General features: G+C 41.2%; 1 protein-coding gene across 3 annotated transcripts in view; it reads right to left on the reverse strand.

Moving 5' to 3' along the window:
• Positions 1–27,218, reverse strand: part of LOC124859095 (cadherin-23-like) — a 49,623-nt gene that overhangs the window by 21,043 nt on the left and 1,362 nt on the right. For all 3 annotated transcript variants that reach the window (XM_047351609.1, XM_047351610.1, XM_047351611.1), the window contains 12 exons: positions 26,377–26,586; positions 24,932–25,039; positions 9,044–9,146; positions 7,295–7,420; positions 7,007–7,210; positions 6,388–6,846; positions 6,174–6,290; positions 4,468–4,692; positions 4,162–4,331; positions 2,682–2,819; positions 2,118–2,237; positions 926–1,103 (listed from right to left, as the gene is read on the reverse strand). In XM_047351609.1, the coding sequence (XP_047207565.1) occupies positions 926–1,103; positions 2,118–2,237; positions 2,682–2,819; positions 4,162–4,331; positions 4,468–4,692; positions 6,174–6,290; positions 6,388–6,846; positions 7,007–7,210; positions 7,295–7,420; positions 9,044–9,146; positions 24,932–25,039; positions 26,377–26,586 (2,158 nt within the window). The remainder of the gene's footprint in view (positions 1–925; positions 1,104–2,117; positions 2,238–2,681; positions 2,820–4,161; positions 4,332–4,467; positions 4,693–6,173; positions 6,291–6,387; positions 6,847–7,006; positions 7,211–7,294; positions 7,421–9,043; positions 9,147–24,931; positions 25,040–26,376; positions 26,587–27,218) is intronic.

Below are 27,218 nucleotides of genomic sequence, written 5' to 3' on the forward strand. Positions count from 1 at the left end.
CCTGTAGCCCATTTCCTGCACACGCCTGTGCACGGTGGCTCTGGATGTTTCTACTCCAGACTCAGTCCACTGCTTCCGCAGGTCCCCCAAGGTCTGGAATCGGCCCTTCTCACAATCTTCCTCAGGGTCCGGTCACCTCTTCTCGTTGTGCAGCGTTTTCTGCCACACTTTTTCCTTCCCACAGACTTCCCACTGAGGTGCCTTGATACAGCACTCTGGGAACAGCCTATTCGTTCAGAAATTTATTTCTGTGTCTTACCCTCTTGCTTGAGGGTGTCAATAGTGGCCTTCTGGACAGCAGTCAGGTTGGCAGTCTTACCCATGATTCGGGTTTTGATTGATGAACCAGGCTGGGAGTTTTAAAGGCCTCAGGAATCTTTTGCAGGTGTTTAGAGTTAACTCATTGATTCAGATGATTAGGTTCATAGCTCGTTTAGAGACCCTTTTAATGATATGCTAATTTTGTGAGATAGGAATTTTGGGTTTTCATGAGCTGTATGCCAAAATCATCTGTATTAAGACAATAAAAGACCTGAAATATTTCAGTTAGTGTGCAATGAATCTAAAATATATGAATGTTAAATTTTCATCATGACATTATGGAAAATAATGAACTTCATCACAATATGCTAATTTTTTGAGAAGGACCTGTAGTAAGCAGAAAGCTAAATAAAATTAACATGAAAAAATCTAAATTTGGATCCAACATATCTGCTTTGTGTTGGTCTAACATATACATTTAGAAACGTATTTACCCGTTTGCTGCCACTTTACAGGTGTGCATTGTGTCGTTGAATAAAATCCCCCTAAAATACACCTTTGTAGTTCTAATGTGATGAAATGTGAAAAAGTTTAAACAGTATGGATATTTTGGCAAATTGCTCTAGAAAATCAGGTCTTCTGTCATTTGTTGGTAATTTCTTACCTACATTAGGTCCAAGTATGCTATAAATTATTGCAGCATTCTCTCCTTCATCCAGGTCAATGGCTGTGACTGTTATCACAGACGTACCGCTGGGTTTATTCTCAAACACGCTGGTGTTATACACTCGATTTGTGAAGCGCGGACGATAGTCGTTGACATCCAGAACCGTCACCAGAACCTGAGGAGTCACACAGAAAAGATGATTTATCCATAATATTTAACAGCTTTTTAGGGTTAATCCATACCACCAGACATTAAATTGGACTAAGGTTTTTCTGTTTTAGGTCAGTGAGGATTACCACAATGTATTTATTATTTGCTAATTGCCAGAATAACGAGAGATTATTTCTTTATATTCAGAACCTTCCATCCATCCATTTTCTTGGTATTTTATAGAATTTCCTTTTAAACTGTTTAACTTGGGTCAAATGTTTTGTATATTCTTCCACAAACTTCACACTATAGCTTATTGGGATTTTGCCCCATTCCTCCCAACAGAACTCGTGTAACTGGGTCAGGGTTGTAGGCTGTCTTTCAGACACACACCTTTTCAGATTAGCCCACAAATGTTCTGATACTGAGATGAGGGCTTTTTTCTGATAAAACACTTTCTGCAACATATGATGCTGTTTTCAGGCTAATATAGTCAAACATTAGTATTTTAGCTTCGTCATTTCTCTGAAAAAATTAAGCTCTTTGCCCCTGATTTGCCAACTGTAATCTGGTTTTCTATGTGGCTTTTTGGCATAATGGCTTCTTCTTCGCTGAGTGGACTTTCAGCCCATGATGCTCTTGTTTCACTGTGGATAACTGGCTTCATCCAGGATCTTGAAAAGTTCTTTCACATTTGTTTTGAGATTGATCGACACACTTTGGACCAAAAAAGGCTGCTTGTTCGAGGTATTGCCTATAAATTCATCTACCAGTGTGCCTCCAATAAACTCACATGTTGCACATCAAGTTAAAAAGTACCAAAGAAAGTTTTCTAAATATTCTCTCATTATTCTGGCATTTAGCAAAAAAAAATAAAATAAAAAATTGCAATTCTAAATGATCTAAAACCTTTGCGAAAAATTTCTTTTTTACATTGTGTATACAATTTTTATTTTCTAAACATCTGTGTATCCCTTGAAAAACTCTAACAATGTTTCCATTGGTCTGATATGATGCATTACTCTCTAGTTGTTTCTACCTGAACAGAGCTCTCTCTTCTGTTGTTAGGACTCCCCCCAGGGTTGTCTCGTGCAACAGCAGTTAAAGTGTAGTGGTCCTTTGTCTCCCTGTCCAAAGGGGAGAGGATGTAGATTTCTCCCTTACAAAGAAAGAGGACAAGGAATGATTAGGAAGGAAGTACTTAGTGGGAGTGGTGGAGTCATAAGGAATATTATTCTGCTTCTGCGTGTCTCACAGACAGCGTGGAGCTGAAATATGTAGACTGAGCATGAGACACTGATGTTTTGGTTAAGCTTTCATTTCCAGACATGATTACTCTCAGCAGTCCGAGAAGAAAAACACAGCAGGCCCCTTCTTACCAGTCAGTACATGTTTTTTCTATTGTTTAAATTTGCCAAAAAGAAACTGTCTGCCCTGTCCACAAACGCTGCAGCTCAAAAGGTTCTAAGGAAAAGTAATTATGAGTACCCCAAAATACATTAAAAGTAAACATCAAGATTTTAGAAGGAAAAAAAAACCTATTCTGTAATTTCTAAACTGATAAGGAAATGGTTGAATTGTTGAGTTTTCTGGATGAACTTACAGTGGATGATCTGATGCCAAACCTGCCCTCTCCATCCACGAGGCTGTACTCGATGACGGCAAAAAGTCCAGAATCAGCATCTGTGGCTGTTACACGAACTATGGTGGTGCCTAAGTCCACATTCTCAAAGACGGGTTTCTAGAAACAAGAGAAACATTATGTGTAAATCTAGGTGAATTGAGGTGCCACCAAAAACTTTCTTTATTTCAGTAATTTGATAAAAGGTGAACGTAATCTTATATAGATTTATTACAAACAGAGTGATATAGTTCAAGCATTTATTTCTGTTTATTTTCATTATTATAGCTTAAACTAATAAAAACCGACATCAGTGTCTCAGAAATTTCGAATATTATATCAGAGCAATAAAGTCCTGACTTTGGAGTTAATAAAAGCCAATGGACCAATACCATCAGATGACAACTCCCCAAGACATCATTGACAGTGAAAACATTAAAATGGACCTTAAGCAGCTTGGATTTCTGCACTCTTCCTCCAGACTTTGGGACCATGATTTCTGAATAAAATGTTAAATTTAGTTTAATCTGAAAACAGGACGTTGGACCATTGAGTAACAGCCCATTCCTTTTTCTCCTTAGCCCAGGAAGGACGCTTCGGACATCTTCTCTGGTTCAGCAGTAGCTTGACATCAGGAGTATGACAGTTGTAGCCCTTGTTCTGGATCACGTCTGTGTGTGTTGGCTCTTGAAGCTCAGACCCCAGCTGTTGTGAGTCTGTCTCTCTACTGTCCCTTCACTGCAGGCTCAGTCCTCTTGAGGCAGAACTTCAAGTAATGGTTTGCATTTACCAGTATGGACAAGAGAGTGGGGTCTACAAGAAGGGACAGAGCAGACTGCAATTCTTGAAGCTTAGGTCCTTTAGTGCATCCAGCAAGATGCTGCATATCTTCTATACGTCTGTTGTGGGTAGTGTGATGTCTTCTACTATAATCTGCTGGGGTAGCAACATCAGAGCCAGGGACTGGAAAAAACTCAACAAACTGATAAAAAAGGCTGGCTCTGTTCTGGGGACTCCTCTGGAACCTCTGGAGATCATTGTGCAAAGACGGATTCTTCATAAAATGAAGAACATTATGGAGAACCCTGAGCATCCTCTTTATCAGGCTTTTGTACAACAACAGAGTTTCTTCTGTCAGATCCTTCTTCAGATCTGCTGTAAGACAGACCTCTACTGGAGATCCTTCCTACCCACAACCATCAGCATCTACAACGGCTCTTTGAAGAAACCTGCATAATATGAGCTACAACAATATTTAATTTACCTTTGGGATTAATTAAGTACTTTTGAATTGAACTGAATTGAATTGAAATAATATGACCTTTTAATGGTATTCTAATTCATTGAACTGCACCTGTTCATTATTGACAGTGGCAGGTCACACATTTCTCCCTAACTTCCTTGAGTTTATGGGAAACATTTTATAACCAGCATCTCTTTACAGGTCTAACCTGTTCAGTACCTGATAGGAGGGTTGCAGAAAAACCGGGTTGTTGTCATTGACGTCCACTATCTGCAAATAAACTGGAAGCTCACTGCTCATTGGAGGAGTTCCTTGATCCTGAGCCCGTATGGTGAAATTTAGCCACTGCACTTTCTCAAAATCCACCGTCTGATTGGCCACAATCTTTCCTAAAAAAGCAGCAGCAGTTATAATTCATATTTTTCTGTCTAAAACACGTGTTAACGTAAATTTCACTGTTGATATACAATAAATTATGTGTTTGTTCTTTGAAAGAAATCTGCAGCACCTTACAGGTGATCTTACCAGTAGAGGTGTCCTCCAGTCTAACATATTCCCCTCTAGGCAAGTGGAGGAGCTGATAACTGATCTGACCATTGGGACCTTTATCAGGGTCTACAGCTGACACAGACAGCAATGTTGTTCCTGGCTGAGCTCCTTCTAAAATCTTCTCTGTGAAGTTTGTGACTCCGAAGGGCCGAAAACGAGGGGCGTTGTCGTTGACATCCAGCACATTAATGCTTAGCCTCGCTGAAGAACAAAAGCAGTGAAAATATTATATTATGGTATACATGTATATTATAAAATACATTCAGCTTTTACTGCAGGAGGAGAATTTCACACACACTTATTGGAACTCTAAACAGTTCCTATAAAATAGATATAACTGAAGCATTTTAAGCCTTTATGTTCATCATACTGTTGTAAAACTTTTAATTTGTAATCCGTGATTTAGTTTCTCTATTATGAAGGCAAATGTGTCTCAATATTCAAATTGAAATGTATTAATGAAATGCTTTTTCATTTTCCAAATGAAGCTGCATTTTGTGACTCAAAAATAAAATTTAAAATAAATCATTCAAACTGCATTTTCATTTTCTTTTCCAAGACTGCTCAATTTGTAAATTAATTAAAATGATAAATAAAATAAGGTTTAACATTTCATTTTCAAAATATGTCCCAGCAAAAAGTGACCAATATTCATTTTGAAATCTCAAATTTGTAAATTAGAATGTATTAACAGAAATGCTTTTTCATTTTGAAGTTATAGCTGCATTTATAGACTCATAAATGAAATTGCAAATCAATATTTAAAACTGCGTTTTCATTTTCTTCTTGAAGACTGCTCATTGTGTGACACAACGAAAGAAATAACTAAGAGGAAAATGCTTTTTCGTTTTCATGCTGTTCAAAATTGTTCATTTATGGAACGCAGTTTGAAATATCTATTAGCAATTTCATTTATGAGTCAAAAAATGCAGCTTCATTTTGAAAATGAAAAACCATTTCTGTTAATACATTTTAATTTGAATATTGGGACACATTTGCTTCCATATCTCTATAGCTTAAATATGACATGACACAGACACACATTACTTTGATCAAACTCTATTCAAAGAAGAAAGACAAGTAAAGATGGCATTTTAAAGAGGCAGTCAGAGCAATAATTAAGAAGTGTAGAGCAACTGGAATTGGAACCAACAAGGGTTGATGAGGACCCGGTTTCAGTGAAGCATATCGCTAAAATCTTCACGAACTTTAATTTGAACTGTGTTTTTTGAGCAGATGAGACTAACATTGAACTTTTCAGCAACCAACACTCCAAGTGGGTCAAGCGTGAAAAAATACGAATATGTGGAAAAGCACCTATTGCCCAATGTTATGTAAAGTGGATAATCTGTCATTCTGTGGGCCTGTTTTCTGGGAACCCTGTTTCTGTACGGGACAATCCTGTGAAATGTAACAGGAGCTGTTTAATTGTCAAAAAGAGGGTTGTAGAAAGTATTTACAGTAAGGGTGCCAGTAAGTGTGGCATGCGATGATTTACCCCTCTAAATAAATCTACTACAATTAAAGGTTGGATTTTTGTAACATTTTCAGTTGGAGATCATGCTACAGCAGTAAAATACTGATTTATTTTAAACCTGTTATACATTTTTACCAGAGGAGCTAATATGTAAGGGTGGAGGTTGTTGTATTAGAATGTGAAGATAGGTATAACCTGGGCTTACCATTAGGAACACTGCTGGACTTGTCAATAACCTCGCTGGCATTGTCATGGACAGACACAATTATCTCAAATGTAGCTACAAACTCTCTGTTCAGACGGTTGCGCACAAATACCGCACCTGGAAATACCCCAAAATGTGTTAGTATTTTAATCCACCACATCAGCTATCTCGTATATAAAGCCATTGTTTAAATAAAAAAGAAGCCAAGTCTTACCTGTGTGCAAATCAATGCCAAAGGAGTCCTGTAGGCCAACCACTGGTTTGTCTCCATCATCCTTTGCCTCCACTGAGATGATGTAGTACTCAAGCCTTGGATTGAGATCAGGGTCTTCAGCAGTGAGGGTAGCTATTACCACACCTGGTGGGGTCGACTCATTGATGCTTATCACAGTTACAGGTTGTATAAAACGTGGTCTCGAGTCATTAACGTCGTCCAGGATAACCGTCAGAGTGGCTGTGCCAGACAAAGGGGGCGTGCCGCGGTCAGTTGCCATCACAACGAGGTGGTAGGATGCACGCTCCTCTCTGTCAAGTGTGGTATTGCCCACCAGGACAGCACCAGAGAGCGGGTCAACCACAAAGCGCTCCAGAGCACTGCTTTCCAAACGATACACCAGCCAAGCGTTGGAGCCAGAGTCTGCATCGGTGGCGGAGAGTTGAGTCACCACAACACCTGGAAGGGACAAACAAACAAAGGTAAGAGGGCACACATCGCCATTTCCATCAAATAAGCTTTAACTAATAACTAGTGAGGCTGTAATGTTTTCAGACACCAGCTAAGCCTGACAAACACAGATCATGAGTGAGATATTTCCCTCTCAGAAGTAACGCACCAGTGGGGCTGTTCTCAGGCAGTCGAACACTAAAACTGGACGGGCTGAAGACCGGAGGATTGTCATTTTGGTCCAGGATTGTTATGGTGAGAGGTACAGTGCTGTTTAAACCTCCTATGTCTTCCCCAACCAGAATCAGCTCTACTCTAGGGTCCTGAAAAGCTTCACGATCCAACTTTGCTCCCTGGCGCACCAGTATAACCCCTGGAGAGAAAAACAGAGACATTAGCCTTATTTGACTTTTACAGTAAGCATTGAGGCTAACTGTCTGCAGGGAGATGAGGTTACCCGTGTCAGAGTTAACAGTGAAAAGGTCAACTCTTGGCCCCAACAGTCGGTATTTCACCACAGCATTTGGTCCAATGTCTTTATCCTCAGCCAGCACCGGGCCATTTAAAACAATTACAGTGCTGCCTAAAAGAACATGTGAAATGTTAAGGAGGATGGATTCTTTCAACAGAAATTACAGATCAGAACAACATTGGCAATCTACAATGAAAACAATAAGGGAGATTAACAACACAACAAACATCTGCTGGAGGAAAGTTCCTTTAGAGTACTGTAAAAATAACCTAACTAATAACCCTGGGACCTTTCACATTTTGTCACAGTGCCATAACAAGCTTGAATTGCACTGATAAGATTTTATTTCACGTGATAAGACATAGTAGTGCACTACCAGATATACAGTTTTCAATTGTTTTACATAAAAAAATCTGAAAAGTGTGGCAAACATTTGAACTCTTACTATCCCTAAATAAAATCTATGGCCGCCAACTGCTTTCAGAAGTCATCCGACTAGTAAATACAGTCCAGTTGTGTTTAACTGAACCTCAGAATAAATACAGTTGCTCTGTGAGGGCCTCATAGGTTTATTTACTAGAGACCTGTGAGGTTAGAGTGGCATGAAGAAAGCAATTGTTGAAAGAAAGCCATAAGAAGCCTTGATTCCAGTTTGCCACAAGCAATGTAGAGGACACAGCATACATGTGGAAAAAGGTACTCTGGTCAGAGGACACCAAATTGAACCTTTTTACTTAAATGCAAAATTGTATCTGTGGTGGAAAACTAATACTGCATATCATCCTGAACACACCATTCCGACTGTAATACATAGTAGTGGCAAAATCATGCTGTAGGGATGCTTTTCTTCAGAGAGGGAATCAGGTCAGTACTGATCGGAAGATGGATGGAGCTATATGCAGAAACATCCTGGAAGAAAATCTGTTACCGGCTGCAAAAGACTTGAGACTAAGGACGATGACCCTAAACATAAAGCCAGAGCTACAATGGAATGGTTTGGATCAGTGTGTTTATGTGTTAGAATGGCCCAGTCAAAGTCCAAACCTAAATCCAATTAAGAATCTGTGGAAAACTTGAAAATTCATGTTGAGGCTCTCCAACCAAGCAACACAAGCGACAACCAAGACCTTTATGCTGCATCTAAAGGCGGTGCTTCTACAAAGTATTATTTAATGGAGCATATCAATGGAAAATGAGGAATATAAATGCATGCCACTTGTCAGAATTTTTATTTTACTTCCATAACTGTGCTCTAGTTTTTGTTGATCTATGACAAAACATTCTAAGAAAATACATTGCAATTCATGATTGTGTGATAAAATGTGAAAAGAGTATGAATACTTTTGCAAAGCACTGTAGTTGAAAGGGTACCTGTTTTGCTCAAATTGAGCTCTGTGGTAAAATATTTTTGCACTCTGGCAGTTTTGACAGACAAACCTGTCATATTTTTACATTCACACCTTTTTTTATTTTGTATTTATACCAATTTGTAATCAGCGGCTCTTTTGACGTTCAGGTTAAAGATTGGTTTATGCTTAAAAACGTTTATCAATGCCATTTAAAGGTACAGAGCAAATGACAGCTGTTAGTTTCTCTGTCTAAACCGCAAAGTGGAAAACAAATCAAGCATGACCTGTGTGCAAGCAAAGTCAGGAGGTTGTGGAGACTGCATTGCAATGTTTCAACCCTACATATACGGATTGTCCTAATCAAACCAAAGAGGAAGGTAGATACCTGCTGCAGAGTTCTCTGTGATTTCAGCTTTGTAGCTGGTCCTTGTGAATACAGGCCTGTTGTCATTCTCATCCAGAATGGTGATGAACAAAAAGTCTGAGTCCTGAATATTTTGGAACAAAAGATGAAAAAGTAAGAAAACATTTGCATGGTGTTGGACCACTTGTTTGATGAACATTGGACCATTTGCAGGTTGCTGGACACCACCAGGCTTTCCGATGTCATCGGCCATTTTGTATCCCAGTATAGTCCGCTGCTACAAATCCCAGCGGGAACTGCGGCTGATAGGACGGGGCGTCGCAGCTCTGATGCCACAGTCAACTATATAAGTATGAGTATGAGATGGTCCCACGTGGATTTTCATTCATTCTCCCCGTTGGCCAACGAAAAAGAAAAATTTATAAAAGACTTTTCTGGAATAAGAAGGCCAGAAATTTCACTTTACCGATCGAAGACGTAACTTTAACATGTAACAGAAGAAAAAACCCTCACAGAGGTTTCAAGGAGGCGGATTGTCACCCTTATTTTTGTTCCAGTCGACTACTAACGGTGAGATCATATTTTCCCCTTTCGCCAAGGAGGCCAGAGGATGAAGATATACCGCTCTTCTTGGGTTTAATACTAGGACTCCCAGAATTCTAACACTACTAGAACTCCCAAGTCCATCAGTTTGATGGCAAGCATTCTGGATGCGAGGGTGGTGATGACGTCATCGCGTTACATTGGTCAGAATGCTAAAGGTTTTCTTGCACGCTATAAAATTATGGTTTTGACAAGAATTAATAATTGTATTTGATCAAAACCTATTAAGTTTTATTATTATTTATAAATAGTACTGAAAAATAATACAGAGTAGTGGGTACATTTAAAAAAAAAGCTTTAGTAATCTGACCAAAACCTGGACAGCTCCATGTTACGCCCCCCTTTCACTTCGCGGACATAAACTAGTGCTAAAAATGCCTTCAGCTCATCCACACTCATGTCCGAGGAGGAATCATCTCCTAAAACTCTGCGGGCCTTAGCCACCCTGCAGCCCTGAACGTGGATGAGCATTTCGGCGTTCACCAAGCAGAGGAATGCGTTCTGGATCTGGCGCTCTGTCAACACGTTCTGGCTCTGACGGCTCCCTCTACTTTCTTCCTCCCCTAACACTGTCCACACAGTGTCATCCTTTCCTATCTCCTCCTCCTTCCCAGGTGTGCGCTCGTCTTGCGATGAAAACTATGACCTACCTTATTGTTTATTTCTTTTTTCCATTACCAGTACCTTGTTTTTTAGTTTCTCTCCTGCCAGTGAGCTTGATTGCTGGGTTTATAGCTGGGCACTGGGCACCTGGCTCGTCTCCCTATCTCTGAACCTGCGCTGATTGCGGCACTGCTGTAGTTTATATATTATTAGTTTACTAATCTATAAACTATAGCCTAAAATGATAAAATCGTTACATAGGCTAGTCTTTTACTACCTTGAAATAATGCGCCACAACCTCCTGCTAATGGGACGACTTGTGTTTTTTAGCCGGGGGAGGCTCACTGTCTGACCTGCTGTCACTGGAACTGAATGCTGACCAAGAGCCGTCAGAATCCCTCTCGACCCCAGAATCATAATCATGTAACCTTTGAAGCATTTCCAATGCCTCTTGAGCAGAAAATATTCTTCTGGAAGCCATTTGTAGGATGCCAGTAATCTCCTCCTCAGACTGCGTTCTAGTGGCGGTTGCTAGGCAACGCTCGTGCGTATACTCAGCCGCGGGAAAACAATATCAATGTAAATAATAGGGCCGTCAAAATAGCGGCTGTGGTAGTTAGAGGTAGAAATACTTAGATCTTTTTTTTACTTTGTTATTTTTTTAAAATAGAGACATAGGAATACACAAGACACAGGTTTAAAAAAAGTCAGGATGCCAGGAAGATAAGAGTTTTAATAAACCAGAGTTATGGCATGTCAAACTTTCAAAACCATCAAATTGATGGCCCTGGGATTTCTAGTGTTAATTGCGGAAGCGCAGTAACTCCCCCCTCCATTTCTCACACTCGCCCCAGAAGGAAGACTCCACCAAGTAACGCCATTCTGTTTTATTATTAAATTTCTAGTAAAGTAGTCTGGGCAGGGTAGAAATAGGATTTTAGCGCGATTAGATTCGCCACTTATAGTCTAATGTGTTCTGAATTGTACGTGCATGCAACCTTTGTTTTTTAAACTTGACTGCTCTTGAATTTCTGAGGCCGCCGAATCTCGCAAGTTGTGTTTTTACTGTGCGAACACATGAGCGCAGGTGCGCTGTGAAACTAAACTGCTATAATAACCTTATGGTGAAAATCAACCATCTTCTTTGTCTTCAACTTCATGTTTTATTAGTTGTTGCCAAAAGTTTTACAACCCTTTGTGTTCTCGGATATCCCCAGCGGTGGGGGATGTTTTATGGTTTACAGTAAGCTACACTCCCACTCCCCAAAACTCCGTTCAACACCATATTCCTCTTGTTATTTTCCCATAACTGCCATAATTGCTGGTTTGATTCCATACACACCCACTGCTGTTTTGTTTTATTTTGTGTGGTTAGATATATTACCCCTTTTGTGTAGAACTTTGCATGTTTGATCAGGTGAAGATTATTGAATCAAAGAGTGAATTGTATCAGGACTGTTGATTTAATAAATATTCACGTAAATAAAGAGAAGGCATTTGTGTTTATTTTGTGCAAGAGTGATTTGTCAGTCAAAATAAAGTTAAAGTTCCCCCCGTTTTGGCAGAAACGGTTGATTAAACAGTGACATCTAATAATAGTTATCAACTATTACCGATAATTTATTAATTGTAATTATCAAAGGCTTTGAGCCACAATTACAACACCAGAGGACATCTTTGGTTTCGATTCATAAATGAGGATTTTTGGTTAAGAAATTAATTTTCTCAAATTATGATTTTTAATTATAATTTTTTATAAATATTAATCAATATTCATAATCCCAACAGATTGGTGTCCCTGGGTGGCCCTTAAAAGGACAGACATCACAACACTGTTGCACAAAATTAAACAATTATCCGTTGAACCTAGTAGTTTTATTGTGAGACTTTCGAGTTTTGCAGAAAGCGCTTGTGATCTAGAGGATATCTTGACTAGAATTTGCTCAATTCTACTGCAGAGGATAACATAATCTTTGAGAGGTGTTTTTGTGGATGCAAGGTGAAGGTAAGGTAAAGTAAGGTAAGTTTATTTATATAGCGCTTTTCAGCAATGAGACACTCAAAGTGCTGTACATACAATTACAATACAATCACATAAAAAATAAATACAGATACAGACACAGAAAAACAAATCAAATGATAAAATCAAACAACGGTAATTAAAAAAAAAACATTAAAAAAAGAGAATAGAATGTTGGACAAGAAAATGAAAGGAAAATTGGACTGAAAATGTAACTAATAATGTTTAGATGGCCCAGTCAAAAGCCATTCTAAACAAATGAGTTTTTAATCTTGATTTAAAGCAACTTAGGGTTTCGGCGCTTTTACAATTTTCTGGGAGTCTATTCCAGATTAGTGGAGCATAAGAGCTAAACGCTGCTTCTCCATGTTTGGTTCTGGGTCTGTGTATGCAGAGTAGGTTTGAGCAAGATGACCTGAGAGGTCTGGGTAGTTGATCCACTGACAACAAGACTGTAATGTATTTTGGTGCTAAGCTATTCAGTGATTTATAGACTAACAGAAGTATTTTAAAGTCTATTCTCTGAGCTACAGGGAGCCAGTGTAGGGACTTTAGAATCGGGGTGATGTGCTCCACTTTCTTAGTTCTAGTGAGGACGCGGGCAGCAGCGTTCTGGATCAACTGCAGCTGTCTGATCCACTTTTTAGGCAGACCTGTGAAGACACCGTTGCCGTAATCAATTCTACTAAATATGAATGCATGAATTAGTTTTTCAAGGTCTTGCTGAGACATTAGTCCTTTAATCCTGGAGATGTTCTTTATGTGATAGAAGGCCGACCTAGTTACTACCTTTATGTGCCTCTGAAGGTTCAAGTCTGAGTCCATCGCTACACCCAGGTTTCAAGCCTGACTGGTGGTTTCTAGCTGTATTAACTGAAGCTGTGTGCTAACTTTTAAACGCTCTTCCTTTGGTCCAAAGATTATTACTTTAGTTTTGTTTTGATTCAGCTGAAGAAAAGTTTGGCCCATCCATGTATTGATTTCTTCTGAGCATTTATCCAGCGCTTGAATGGGTTCATAGTCACCTGGTGACATCGTAACGTATAGCTGTGTGTCGTCTGCATAGTTATGATAACTTACGTTGTTGTTTATTAAAATCTGAGTTAGGGGGAGCATGTAGATATTGAATAGGAGGGGCCCTAAGATGGACTCTTGGGGAATGCCACATGTGATTTTTGTGCTCTCTGATGTAAAGTAACCTGCTGACACAGAAAAGTTCCTGTCCTTCAAGTAGGATTTAAACCAGTTGAGTGCTGTACCAGAAAGGCCAACCCAGTTTTCCAGGCGCTCTAATAAAATGGAGTGATCAACAGTGTCGAATGCTGCACTAAGGTCCAATAATACCAGCACTGTGGTTCTTCCACAGTCTGCATTGAACACCTTGACAAGAGCAGTCTCTGTACGGTGGTGAGCACGGTAGCCTGACTGGAAGACATCAAAGCGGTTGGTCGTGGTTAGGAAGTTGTTTAACTGCTGAAACACAGCTTTTTCAATAATCTTACTGATGAAGGGGAGGTTTGATATAGGCCTGTAGTTCTGCAGTAGCAGCTTGTCCAAATTGCTCTTTTTCAATAGAGGTTTGATAATTGCTGTTTTCAGGGCCTGGGGGAAAACACCTGACAAAAGGGACATGTTTATTATTTGTGCTAAATCAGATGTTATTACAGGCAAAGCTTTCTTAAGGAAAGCTGTGGATAAAAGATCGAGACAGCAGGAAGAAGAGCTTAGTTGGTGTACGATTTCTTCTAAGATTCTGCAGTTTATTTGGTGAAATTGTGAAATTTTGTCAAAATCAGTTCTAGTTTAGGTTTATGTCTGCGTGTATCTCACTGAGCTACACTTTCTGGCGGGCTGCGCTCCCAAAGCTTTGTTCAACCATATTCCCTTTTGCCATAACTGCTGGTTTGATCTCATACACACTCACTGCTGTTTTTATTTTGTGTAGTTAGAGATTTTACCCTTCTGTGTAGAACTTTGCATGTTTGATTAGGTGAAGATTATTGAATCAGAATTGATTTAATAAAGATTCACGTAGATAAAGAGAAGTCGTTTGTGTTTATTTTGCGCAAGAGTGATTTGTCAGTCAAAATAAGGTTAAAGTTCCACACGTTTCGGCAGAAACGGTGATTAAACAGTGACATCTCTGGTAATAGTTATCAATTATTACTGAGTATTTAACGGTTGTAATTATCAAAGTCGTTGAGCCAGAATTACAACACCAGAATACATCTCTGGTTTCGATTCATAAATGAGGATTTTGTTTAAGAAATTAATTTTGTCAAATTATGATTTTTAATGTGATTATTCATCTGAGAATATTATTTAATATTTAATATTAATATTTTAAGGGTTGTCCTGTGAATACCAGCCCAGTAAGGCAATGGTATTATGACAAGATAGAAAGGTGTGAGACGAGCTCTGACATTATTGAACAGCATAAACTCTGCACACACATGGAATGAATTCACACAATTTCTTAAAATACAAGAATTTATCAACAAAAATAAGTCAACTCAAAGTCAAACATATTTCAATCAACAAACTCTTTACTATGCTAAAACAATCCAACTAACTACCAGGCAGAATTAAAGAATAGGGAAGACTAATGGACTATGTACAATATAAACATTTTGGTTAAAGATGGTTGAAAATTGTGACCAAAAAGAATGATGCAATATTACCATGCAATGTTTATGTTTGAGAACCAAGGATTATCTTGATGAATCTGGAAGTGAAGTCAAGTTAGTCTTGGAACTAACTTAGGCAATAATCAGCAAACATTTAGACAACCATTCACAATGCAAGATCAGATAAAATATTATTTTAATAAAATAATGTTTTAAAAATGATCTGCTGAATAAAAGCAACCTTCTGGATGACCATTTCTCAATGGTGTCTAATTAGCTGCATTTATTTATTGAAATAATATTTGAAGAAATATTATTAAGGGAGTATTTTGGAAACGAGCCAAATCTTTCTGGAGAAATGGGGCTTAATGGTGTTTACTTAGTTATCAACTCTAGCAAATTATGTTTAGGCACTACTTCTGTGTTTAAAATCACCCTTCAAGTAAAGTTTTACTTAACTTAAAAACACAGAAACACACAACACAAACAGGGCACGTGTGCTGCATATAGCCTGCTAGCACTAAGATAGCCGGGTTTCACACAAACAAAACCAAACTTCATAGAATGAATTGTTCAGATCATTTCATCCTAACTGTTAGTCTGCCCAAACCTAACCTCTGACCATGGTGAGGAAATGTTGTCCAAGGGGTGAAGTTTGAAGAAACGTCCACAGTCAACTCGGTAGCTTCGCGGGGGGTTGAAGGTGCGTTCGCTCTGTGAACAAAAGGGTTAGCTCCGGAGCTGTAGCTGGGCGGCCCGTCCTGTCCGCTGACCACACGGGTTAACACAATGATGCGGTCTCTGCAGTCTACCTTCCAGACTGGGAGACCGCGTCTTTTCAGGGGTTTCTCTCGAACACCGTTTACTTCTGCAGGGCTCGGAGTGAAAGTCAGCAATGCTTATACCTTAATTTCCAGTCTTTATGAATGAAATCACTGGTTACACAAACAGTGCTTCACTCATACTTAACTTGTGCATATGATCACGTGATCTTATGACACTCTTGGATCCAGTTTGAAGAGTTTATGTCTTTTTGCCAGCAAAAGACATTAGCACGCTTTGTCCCCCTCCTATCCCGATGAACACCGGTGTGGAAGAGAGTGGATGTAGCAACCGCTGTGCTTTTATTTGGGTAGTGGCGTCACAGGAAGTCCGCAGTTATCCCGTTTCCTGGCTATGCTGGAAGAAGGTTAATGCACTTTATTTTGAAAAATTCCAGAAGAGTTCGTACCGGAGTTTAATGTTGAAATCCATGGCTGGGTCCCAACATTAATTATAATTCTTGATAAATATTAATTAATCAATTATCATAATCCCAACAAATAATAATAATAATAATCCTTGGGAGTCACTGGTAAGAAGTTGTTTTAGTCCTATATTTCCGTAATTTCGGCTAAGAGATAAAAGGTTAGGAGTAAAACAATGCAAGCAAGCAGGGAGCTTAGGAGAGAAGCGTCTGAGCAGGCAGAGAGGCGGAAGCAGAAAAAAGATTAAATGTTAAAAGTGAAAGTTGGTATAGCTGGTGGTGTAAATTTAAAGTTAATTACCAGCTGGCCAGCCTTGCTACAACAGCTCTGATAAACATAGCAGGAGGCATCTGATTTGCCTCCAGTGTCCTTTGGGTGTAAGTACAAGTTGTGACCAACACTCTCCCAGTCAGGTAGAAAGCAACACCTACATCTGGTGGCCATTGAGTAACATTGCAGTTGCAACCGGATTTTCCCAAATTGCAGACCTGCACTCAGTACCATATGGTGGTCACTAGTGAGAATTGCATCTCCTACTTTGATTTTAATCACTTAAATTCATTAACACAGACCGATAATCCCACCACCTATGATCAAAGGCCATAACGTAAGTTGAAAGTTGAACTTATTGATCATTCATTGCCACTTTTGGATACAATTTAAGCGTTTTTGCTAGGTTTAATTGTGTGAAGCATGTTTGATCTGACTCATAAAACTAACTTAGTTGTCTAACTTTGTAGGCCAACTAGAAGGTAAGTGATCCATATTAGGAAGCACTAACATTTATTTGAGAGTAAAAACAGCCTTGAATGTTTTAGTTTCGTTTTCCCACTTTTAAAATTTTATTTTCAAGGGTTTTGTTTGTTTTGTTTTTCTCTTTCCTCCTTTGCATGTTTGCTTGATTATTTCCAGTAAAGCATATGGTAAGCCACAGTGAATACTCAAACCTATGCACTCATTTTAAGTACATCATTGATCACTGAAGAGTCTGTTTGTGTTGCTGCTAATTAATTTTAGCAATTATACATAACTGAGCAGTCCAATTTGTTTGTGATACTGCTAATTGTTTAGCGGTCGTCAGAGCTGAACAGCTTTGTTGCTGTGCATTTTAGCCAAAGATGGAGGAAACATCCCAGACTGCAGCTGGAGGTATGGGTATGTCGCAGGACCCCATAAGAATGCAGGCACCAGAGGCAATTGGGTCATTGATTCTGTTATCCCCAGAGTAGCGTAAAGGTCTCAATGATTATGGCATTGAGCAATGTGAAGCCAGGATTCAGGAGTTCCTCCAAGTCAATAAAACCCACCAAAAGACAGACGGGTCTCAGATGTGTTAGGACAGCTCACTCTGTTGTCTCAACAAAAGTTAATGTTGGAGGTCGACCAGCGTGTTAAACTGCAGTTCGAGCTGAATCATATTTTGCAGACGGTGGATGTCCTTAGAGGTGAACTAACAGAAGTTGGAAATAGGTTGGAGAAAATTGAGGGTAGCCAGGCAACTCCCCCATCCCTGGAGGAAGGGGGGGCGAAAAGAAACCCACCTCACAGGTTGAAACCTTTGAAGGTGAGCCATATCTGCGATACCCTGAGAGAACCTGCAGGTCAGATCTGGAGGAAGTAGAAGCTGCCCTCCAGAGATTACCTTTCCAGGCTCATGGGGTTCTCCAAACATCCACCAAGTCCAGAACAGGTGTCAATAGTCAGAATAGGTTTAGTGGTGCGGTGTCCCACCCCACTGTAATCAGCAGCCATGAACAATACCTGGCTGTGGATCCAGCAGGAGTAAATAGTTCAAGGTTTAGAGGCGAGCAGCCTTCAAACTTGACTCATAGTACGGTCCGCTACGATCCCTCACCTCCGCCAAGGTGACAGGAGAGCCGCCCCAGGATTCCGGTGGTTCCTACCACCCTCAAACGCTGCCCAGGACCCGAGTCCGGGGAGCACAGGGCCCATCGGTGTGCCCTGAGCAGCCTCCACTGCCTCCCCGAGGATGAGGCGGGATGCACTGACACACCCTGAGTGCAGCCGGAGTGAACTCTCAGATGATGACTCAGATGGGCCGGCACCAATCCCTGAGAGTGGATTGCGCACCCGCCAGCTTGAGTCTCTGGCCAAAGACATAGAGCGATTTGACCCTAATAATGCAGAATCAAACATTGATAATTATCTTAGGGAAGTTGAATGCTGTCTTTTTGATTTGTACTGCCCATCAGCACAGGAAAAACTGAATCTCATCTGGAAGACAACATCCAGGAGCCTCCATGTTTTCATGGAGAGCCTGCCCTCTGCAGTCCGAGACCGTTATTCAACCCTCTGCAAAACTTTAAGGGAAGAATATTCTGTGTACATGGACCGGGCCTCCGCCACATTTGGTGCTTTCGCTATCCAGCAAAAGAAAAGCGAAGCACCCAGGGAGTATTACCGGCGCTTGAGAGTTGCTTACTTCCAAGGACGCAATGCTCCCAGCATTGAGGAGGAACATGCTTTTAAATCCCTGTTCCTCCACAACCTTCATGAAAGTGTACAATATGATGTTAATATGTATTGCAGAACGAAGACCCTAAGCATGCAGGAGATCTGGAAATATACCCAGATGGCGTGGGAGACACATGCTCGCCTGACCAAGGGATCAGAGGGCGAGGCTAGGGTTTTACAGGTTCAGACTGAAAGAACCAACCTTGCGTTAGAAGGTCAGGAAATGCCTTCAGCAGGAATCCAACAGGTTCAGGGAACAACGTAGGTTTGGTCAGCAGGACCAGGGGGTTGGCAATGAATGGCAACCAAAGTCTGGTAAACCGCATAACCCCAGGTCCAGCAGATGCCCTGACCATCAACCGAGGCCGAAAGGTAAGACTGATGGAAAAGGGTGGGACCGACACGCAGAAGGAATTATGGGGAAAGAGATGAAGGAGGCCTTACGCAAGATGGTAATAGAAGCGTTGCGTCAGCCCACCACACCACCACAACCTTCGAAACACGAAACCGACCATCCAGGTAAACCAGATCCAAAATCCCGTCACCATGACTTGGCGTGGACTCCATCTCCACGGCAACCAGAGTCTATCTGGTAGGGTGGGGAGACAACACACATGCCGGTCACCTATACTGTCCGACCATTATAGGGGGGTGCGTTAAGGCGAATGCACTCCTGGATACAGTATCATAAATTAGCCTGATGTGTTCAACCCTGTTGGAGGAGGTGAGTAGAGCTATGCTTGCTCTTGGTAAACCATTTCAAGTTGAGGGTTGTGATGTAAGCATCACCAGCTACACCCAAGACCGCTCATACATAACCAGTCGGGTGTGGTTGGATGTTTCATTCAAAGACATGACTTTGATCCACCCCATTTACATTTGCACATTGGACACAGTGCCTATCCTTGTCGGCCAGGACCTGCCAGACAGGTTGGCCCCGCTCATTGACTGCCACCAGGGCCAACTCTGGGCCCAAGTGGAAGTGCCAAAACCCCTGGGTGCAGGCAGTAACCCACCTTTTGCTATCAACTAAGTTCCAGCTTAGAGGGACCCAAAGAGCCTCTAGCGAAGCTCATGCCTTCGACAGAACCAGTCTCGGGCACCCGTGGTCCACAAATGCACCCAACCAACCAGGGAATGGCCCTACGCAGTCATGACTCATTTCTTTGCTCTCTGAAAAGTGCAGGGGTGAAACCTTACAACCCCAAAATAGTGGAAGGTGTGCACCTGCAAACCACCTTCGCACCTGAAGTGATCTTAGCACTTTGGTTGGAGAAGTCAGCAATCAGCAGGGAGCTATATGGTCATTTGTCCCGGGAAAACCCACGCCTAATTGAGGCACGACACAGCCACAGCCTACTTTCAGCAGACTGGCCACGCCGTTTTCTGAAGGCAACCGGAATCTGTACCCTCAATGTGCAGGTTGGCAAGAGACAGCTCTCCCATACTTTCAGTATTGCTCTGCACCTGCACCCTCTGGTTTTCATTGGGGCAGACCTGCTGGTTCGGCTGGGCGCCCAGTTAGACACCTTCAACCAGGTTGTTTGGGCTTGAGCCAACACTCCCTCAAGCCCCTTCCTGGGAACCCCTGAGGTCATGCTGTCAGGACAAACTATCCCTCAGGCCTGCCAGGCCATTAGTGAGACCGATTCACTAATACCACAGCGAACAGCAGGGGTACTGATCCGCCTGATAGTCAGAAAGGGACAGAAGCTTCAGAGCTTTCAACCTCTTCCCTACTTCTGGGAACTGAACCTGGTAGTCTGTGGCCATGCTTGAGCTGAACAACCATTCGACTTGTCTTTTGGTGGAGAATCCAACCCATGTGCCGATCCAGGTAACCACAAAAAAACCCTGGGGATGCTCATAGACACCTCCTTTCATGACTTCGAGCTAACCATCTCTGTTATTGGAGACATGACCTTATTTGTGTGTGGTAGACAGGACTCTCCAGACATGAGGTTTTAACAACCAAATCCACCTGTGGTGCTACCCTGAGGGCTGAAGACAACCTGCTGGTGTACGCACTGACAACACACCAAGGTCAACCAGCTCTAGGAGAACCAGGGACCCGGGACTCAGCCAGCGAGCCCTACCCCGGTTTTGAAACCGAGGTCAGCGAGCAGTTGGAGAAAGCCGATGCGCTAAGCACCGAGGTGGAAAGAACAGCACTTATGAAGCTGTTTTATGAATATCTCGAAGGACTCCCATGACTGTGGGGTCACCGACCTCCAATGACATTCCAATGAACCCAAACGCAACCCCTACGTTTGTGCGCCAATATAAGATCCCTCTGGCCGCTTACGAGTCGATTCAGGAGATCCTCGACAAGCTGTTGTGGCACCAACATGGCGCTGACGATGGCAGCCTCGTAGCTTCGCTCTCTCTTTGTTTTTGTATTTTGTGTGTTTTTATGTTTTTCGAGCCACAGTACTGTGATGTCGGGCCACAATCCTGTGGTCTCAATTAGTACAGAGGAACTTCTCAATATCAGAGAGTCCTCTCTTGGGATTTTTTTACCATCTTTCATCGATCCAAGGCTCACTGAGCTCCTGGAAAGCGGAGCTGTGGAACTATACGGGATACTGCGCTGAAAGCGTCGGAGGGGAAACCGTTCTGGCACGCTGGTAAAGCTCCACAAAAGAGGACTTCTCACACCACTGCCTTCAATCCACCTGGCAAATGTCCACTCTCTAAACAACAAAATGGACGAGCTGCTTCTTCTCACCGGTAAAAACACGGACCTCCGCGGATCAGCGATTCTCTGCTTTACCGAGACATGACTGAGTGAAAACATCCCGGAGCTATCGGGGAAGAGGCGAGGAGGCGGAATCTGCTTTTATATAAATGAAGGTTGAGGCAGAGACAAATAAGTGCTGGGGAAAACATGTAGTCCGGATCTGTAGTCATTTTCCATAATCTGTAAACCGTTTTACTCACCGAGAGAGTTTTCCTTGTTTATAATAATTGGCTCATATTTTCCACTGCATTTCTGCCGCGGAAAAACATCTTGCTGAGCTGATTACAGACGCGGAGAAAAAAGACACGGACTCTTTCATCATAATACTGGGAGATTTTAACAGAGCAAACCTCTCCCATGAACTCCCCAAATACAGAGAGCATATTAAGTGTCCCACCAGAGACAAAAACATACTGGACCATTGTTACACAGCTTTAAAGGACTCATATCATGCTGTCACCAGGGCTGCTCTGGGTTTTTCGAATCATTATCTAATCCACCTCATCCCAGCCTATAGACAGAGACTAAGAGCTTCCAAACCCAAGGTTCACACTGTTAAGAAGTGGACTGAGGAATCAAAGCAGATGCTACAGGCCTGCTTTGAATGCACAGACTGGACTGTTTTTAAAACCTCAGCCACTGACCTAAACCACCTAAACCAACTAACTGATGTGGTGACATCATACATCAGTTTCTGTGAGTACATGTGTGTGCAGACCAAGACCTTCTGCACCTTTGGGAATAACAAGCCATGGTTTACTCCACACCTCAGGAATCTGCGCAGGGAAAAGGAAGAAGCTCACAGCAGTGGAGGTTGGGCGCGGTACAGGCAGGCCAGGAACAGACTAACAAAGGAGATCAAAGCAGCCAAGAGAAGCTACAGTGAGAAGCTTAAGAACAGCCTTTCTACTGGTGACACTTCGGCTGTATGGACTGGTCTGAGAAACCTGACTGCCTATAGGAGCCCCCCCACCCTTCTGAATGGCTTCTACTGCAGACATGACAAGAAGCCATTCACCCCTCAAATCATCCCCTCCACATCCCATTCAGGGACAAATTTGACCCGTAATGGGATGTGGAGGGGATTGAACCCAGGTGTTCAATACCCCACAAAACACGCACCTGAGAGCAAGCGCAGGTGCGCTGTGAGACTGGACTGCTTAAAATAACCTCATGGTGAAATTCCCCATTTTCTTTGTCTTCAACCTCACTGCTTGCTAGCTTGCTGCCAAAAGTTTTATAACTCTTTGTCTACTCAGGAGTTGGGGGAGGGCTGCACGGTGGCGCAGTTGGTAGCACTGTTGCCTTGCAGCAAGAAGGTCCTGGGTTCAAATCCCAACTGAGGGTCTTTCTGCATGGAGTTTGCATGTTCTCCCTGTGCATGCGTGGGTTCTCACCGGGTACTCCGGCTTCCTCCCACAGTCCAAAGACATGTCTGTTAGGTTAATTGGTCACTCTAAATTGCCCTTAGGTGTATGAATGAGTGTGTGCATGGTTGTTTGTGTGTTGCCCTGCAATGGACTGGCGACTTGTCCAGGGTGTACCCTGCCTCTCGCCCATAGACTGCTGGAGATAGGCACCAGCTCCCCCGCGACCCACTATGGAATAAGCGGTAGAAAATGACTGACTGACTGACTAGATATTTTACCCATTTTATGTAGAACTTTGCATGTTTGAGTAGGTGAAGATTATTAAATCGGAAGAACGGATTGTATCAGGCTGTGATTTAATAAATATTTACATAGATGGTAACAGAAGGCATTCTGTGTTTATTTTGTGTAAGAGTGATTGGTCAGTCAAGATAAGGTTAAAAGTTCCACACGTTTCGGCAGAAATGGTCGATTAAACAGTGACATCTCTGGTAATAGTTATTAATTATTACTGAGTATTTAACGGTTGTAATTGTCAAAGGCGCTGAGCCACAATTACAACACCAGAAGACATCTCTGGTCTCGATTCATAAATGAGGATTTTGGTTAAGAAATTGATTTTGTCAAATTATGATTTTTAATTATAATTATCGATCAAGATTAATTAATCGATAATCATACTTCCAACAAACTTCATGTTTTATTAGTTGCTGCCAAATGTTTTACAACCCTTTGTGTTTTCGGATATCCCCGGCGGTGGGAGATGTTTTATGGTTTACAGTAAGGCCACTCCCCAAAACTCCGTTCAACACCATATTCCTCTTGTTATTTTCCCATAACTGCCATTGCTGGTTTGATTCCATACACACCCACTGATGATTTGTTTTATTTTGTTTGGTTAGATATATTACCCCTTTTGTGTAGAACTGTGTATGTTTGATCAGGTGAAGATTATTGAATCGAAGAGTGAATTGTATCAGGACTGTTGATTTAATAAATATTCACGTAGATAAAGAGAAGGCGTTTGTGTTTATTTTGTGCAAGAGTGATTTGTCAGTCAAAATAAGGTTAAAGTTCCCCATGTTTCAGCAGAAACGGTTGATTAAACAGTGACATCTAATAATAGTTACCAACTATTACCGAGAATTTAATAATTGTAATTATCAAAGGCTTTGATCCACAATTACAACACCAGAAGACATCTCTGGTTTCAATTCATAAATGAGGATTTTTGGTTAAGAAATTAATTTTCTCAAATTATGATTTTTAATTATAATTCATGATAAATATTAACTAATCAATAATCATAATCCCGACAATGGTATGCCTAAGCAATTATCTCAGTATTTGGCCCATTTAGCTCTCCCCAGAGCCCAAGGATTTGCAGCGTCATTTATCTTGGCTGTATAACTGCACGTGTGTCCCAGCTGACCCGTGGCAACTGGGATGGATTCCAGCCCAAACAAGGATTATATTGGATGCTTGGAAATATTTTATGATTTAGAGAAAATGAAGGGAACATAATTTAGCCCTTTATAAATCAAACCAGCACAGAGAACAATGGGCAGGCCTTGCAGGAGCTTGCAACAGTTTTGGTGGTTAACTTTGCAAGTGCAGTTTCTCACCTTTCTCTACATAAGCTTTTATAGCATACCTGCATGTTGTTTTCCTTTTAGAAACTCTTGCAATAACTGCTTGCAAAGATTGTGCACATTTGTCTCATTCTACTTTTTCTGTTGTTGAATTTATTGAGATGAGTTTCTGGTAGAATCCATCGCAAAGGATCATTATTGAAAATGTATATATGTTTTTGGTATTAGTGTCCTTTATTTTTTCAAATTCTTTTGACAGTAAGCTGACAGAAAAGGGCCGGGAGGCGAACCCACAACTTCTGCATCGAGGACTGAAGCCTCTGAATATGGGTCAAGCCTGTTACCCCTGCACCCCCGGTGCGCCCATTATTGCAAATATTTTGTAATCATCTTTGCAAAATAGAAACCATGGAAGGACCATAAATCCTGTAAAGAGTTCTGGTTGTTTATAGGTGAATGACAAGAAGAGGTTCTAGAAAATGACACATTTTCATGCAACATGAAAATTAAGTATTCAAAACTGTTTAGCATACTTAAAACCTTATTAAAAAATATTATCTCTGCCAGAACAATACAACTGCTCCCGTGATCTCCTGTGAGTTTTTCACAATACAGGTGGTCAAAAACATTACCCTGCGAGCAGTGCGGGGGTTTTCTGGGTTGTCCTTAACAGTGATGGTTAGAATGTACTCTGCCACTCGCTCTCTGTCCAGCGGTCTGTTCACCTGCACAACACCTGTCTATATGTGAGACAAAGAAGAGTCAGAGCTACAGGCATGAAAGACATATCACAACACATAAACTCTGAAAGGTTTATGCAAAAGAAAAACAAACCTAGACAGTTCAGGGTGCAACATGGGGCCTTGCAACGTGAAGTTTTCAAGAGCAACATGTTAAATGGGTTTAAATGTGGTAGTGCATAATTGTGAAATGAAAAAAAAGGGGACATGGTTTTCAAAGTCTTTAACTAATAAAAATCTGAGAAGTGTGCTGTGCATTTGTCTTTTAGCACTCTGATTTAAGTCAATTTCTGCTGCAAGTACAGCTGCAAATCTTTTGGGGAATATCTCTACCAACAGCGATGGCAGCATCATGCTGTGCAGATGCTTTTCTTCAGCAGAGACAGGGAATGCTGGAGTGAATTGGAAGATGGATGCAGGGCAAGAATGGGGATGAGTTTCACTATCCAGCAGGAGATAGACACCAAACATACAGCAAACGCTACAGTAAGTTTAAATTAGAGCATATTAATCTGTTAGAGTGGCCTAGTCAAGGTTCAGGCCAGAATCTGTAGCAAGATTTCTAAAGGTTCACAATTGCTTTCCAACCAGTCTGACTGAGCATTCTAAAGCAGGTAGACAGGTGGTTCTACAAAGTACTGAGTCTGGGTCGCACACCTTTCTGATTGTTTTTAGTAAAATAATGCAAAAAAACATGGATCGTTGACCGTCCACTTCAAAATGATGTCTTCTGTTGCTGTTGGTTTGTCACTTAAATTCATATAAAATACCTTGAAGTTTGTGGCTGTTACGTGACAAAATATGAAAGGTTTAAGGGCTATGAAAACTGTTGCAAGGCTCTGTACATGTTCAGATATGGTCGTAGAAACAGATTTCATTCTGCAAACAGCTGAGAGACCACACTGATCCGACCCTCTTTTAGACCTGATGAAGAGTCAAGAAGAGCGTTATGAACTTTAGTATTATGGGAATTTTGGGTGGTGATTCTGTAACAAACTTGCAGTCAGAGTTACATGGACATTTCCATGTTTATGTAAGAAAAGTTGAAATAGTTACTGCTAACCACTGAAACTTTCTGTTCTCTGAAAAGGTGATTACAGAATGAGAGAGAGAATTAGGCAATATCTGTGCACGTCCTAATAATACTAGCTGCTATTACCACAGTATTGCATGTTTTAAATGCCTATAATGAAAGTATGGACTTCCTGCATCAGAAGTTGTGACAAGAATTAACACATTTTAACTCCTGTGTGGAGACAAAGTTAAGCTGAGATCTAATCTTTAATCAAGGAGAAATAAAAGTTTTCTGCTTGAACCTGACTTTTGATTTCCCTTACTGTGTCGTTGATGTAGAAGGCTCCACCCAGGTTTCCAGCAGTGATGTTGTAAGTGAGAAGTGCATTGCGTCCACTATCTGCATCTCGAGCTTGTACTCTGGCCAAGGAGTTGTGTATTTCGGCACCTTCGCTCACACTTGTGTTGTAAGGCAAATTAAGGATGACTGGGTCGTTATCATTGATGTCCAGAACGTAGACACCCACCAGCACCTGAGGACAGGAAAGGGCAATGTTAAGTGAATCTCAAAAGTATTCACACCCCTGGTAAAGAATTTATTTCGTCACACAGTCTAAAAACTAATACTTTGCGAGAGCCCCTCTTGATTCAGTTTCATCATTCAGCCTCCATTGGTACAAAACTGTGAGCTTGCCACATTTTGACATGATATTATTGTCCATTTTGCCTTGTAACAGTTCTCCAAATCATTCAGATTGTGAGAACATCTTTTGTCTTCTTCATGTGGCCCCACAACATTTCTGTCAGATTAAGTACTGGTTGGGCGATTCCAGAACTTTAACCCTTTCCTGCTGAAGTCATTCTTTTGTTAAATTTGGATGCAGGAATGGATTGACTGTGATGCTGAAAAATCCTCTTCAGCTTGCAGTAGCTTGACGATTCTGGGTCAAAACTGATGTTGTGATTGGTATTTGTAACTGTTCATAACCTCAACAAGCACCGTGATTCCATGTGAAGAACAGTAACCCCATATTCCGATGATATCAGCACAATGTTTTACTGGGTGTATGTTCATCAGACCATAACTCAATCTTCCATAAGCTTTTGGAAGATTCTAGCCTGACCTGGATGTTTTCTCTGGAAGAAAAATGTTCTGTCTTGCAAA

This window comes from Girardinichthys multiradiatus, chromosome 22, assembly GCF_021462225.1.
Source record: "Girardinichthys multiradiatus isolate DD_20200921_A chromosome 22, DD_fGirMul_XY1, whole genome shotgun sequence".
NCBI classification, from domain to species: Eukaryota; Metazoa; Chordata; class Actinopteri; order Cyprinodontiformes; family Goodeidae; genus Girardinichthys; species Girardinichthys multiradiatus.